The sequence below is a fragment of the Abrus precatorius genome, unplaced genomic scaffold, assembly GCF_003935025.1.
Source record: "Abrus precatorius isolate BTA unplaced genomic scaffold, Abrus_2018 Scaffold2, whole genome shotgun sequence".
Classification (NCBI taxonomy): Eukaryota; Viridiplantae; Streptophyta; class Magnoliopsida; order Fabales; family Fabaceae; genus Abrus; species Abrus precatorius.
The window spans coordinates 4618381-4619652 of NW_020874362.1; the positions used below are offsets into that span (position 1 = coordinate 4618381).

General features: G+C 38.8%; 1 protein-coding gene across 1 annotated transcript; it reads right to left on the reverse strand.

Annotated features, from left to right (window-relative positions):
• Window positions 1-306: 306 nt before the first annotated feature.
• Window positions 307-831, reverse strand: LOC113859337. Its single transcript, XM_027492141.1, has one exon. The coding sequence runs from the start codon at window positions 829-831 to the stop codon at window positions 307-309; it is 525 nt and encodes a 174-aa protein (XP_027347942.1).
• Between the last annotated feature and the right edge of the window lie 441 nt (window positions 832-1272).

Sequence of the window (1272 nt, forward strand, 5' to 3'; positions counted from 1 at the left end):
CTTCTCTCTCAAAATGATTGTATTGTAAGGTGGAAATAGGCATTCTTCTGTGCACTTAAATTTCCTTGAATTTGTGCCTGGATCCAGTCCAATATTTGCAATTCTTACTGTAAAATTCTGAGAATATGTAGAAAATCATATCAATTAACAAATATAGTACAAAAAGAAAAATTTTAACAGCAGAACTATGCATGCATCCATCAAGTATCACAGCTTAAATAAAAGATGCTTATTAAATGTAAAGGAACAGCTAAAAATCTAAATTAACTTGTGAGTTACCTCTCACACAGCGCTTCTTTAACGTCACTAGCTTGACGTTTGAAGTGAGTTTTGCAGGCCAAGGGTTATGGTTAGGATTTGTGTAGGTAGGTGCAAGTCAATCTCCTCAACTTCTTCCAAGGTGGCTAAATTTTGCAAGAATGGCTTCAAGCGGTGTTCATTCACCACAAAGCCTTTGCTTGTGGAGTCACTTTGGATTTCCACTGCACCATGAGGGAACACCCTTGTGACTGTGAAAGGTTTAATCCACCTAGATTTGAGCTTTCCAGGCATAAGCTTGAGGTGGGAATTGAACAAGAGAACCTTTTGACCAATGTAAAATTCTTTACTTGAGATCATCTTGTCATGGTACCGCTTGATCTTTTCCTTATAAATTCTGGAGTTCTCATAAGCCTTAAGACGCAGCTCCTCCAACTTTTGCAATTGCAACTTTCTCTGCTCTCTAGCTGAGTCATAATGGATATTACAGGTCTTCACTGCCCAGTAAGTTTTGTGTTCCACCTCAACTGGCAAATGGCAAGTTTTTCCACAGACCACCCTATATGGTGACATTTCCAAGGGTGTCTTGAATGCAGTTCTATGTGCCCACAAGGCATCTTCAACCTTGCGGCTCCAGTCTTTCCTATGTGGCTACACTACTCACTCAAATATTTTCTTAATTTCTCTATTAAAGAGCTCAGCTTGTCCATTCGTTTGTGGGTGATAGGTAGTGGAAACTTTATGTACAACTCCATATTTCTTCAACAAGACTTCCATTGTCCTATTGCAGAAGTGACTTCCTTGATCATTAATGATGGCTCTAGGGATTCCAAACCTGCAAAGTAAGTTACTATGGAAAAAATATGCAACAACTCTGGCATCATTAGTCCTGGTGGCCTTAGCTTCCACCCATTTTGAGACATAATCAATAGCAAGAAGTATATAAAGAAAACCAAAAGATGAAGGGAAGGGTCCCATAAAGTCAATACCCTAGACATTAAAGATGTCACAATA

What these genes read in the sequence shown, in the direction of transcription:
- LOC113859337 (XM_027492141.1), bottom strand. Translation starts at nt 831, where the DNA reads ATGTCACCATATAGGGTGGTCTGTGGAAAAACTTGCCATTTGCCAGTT.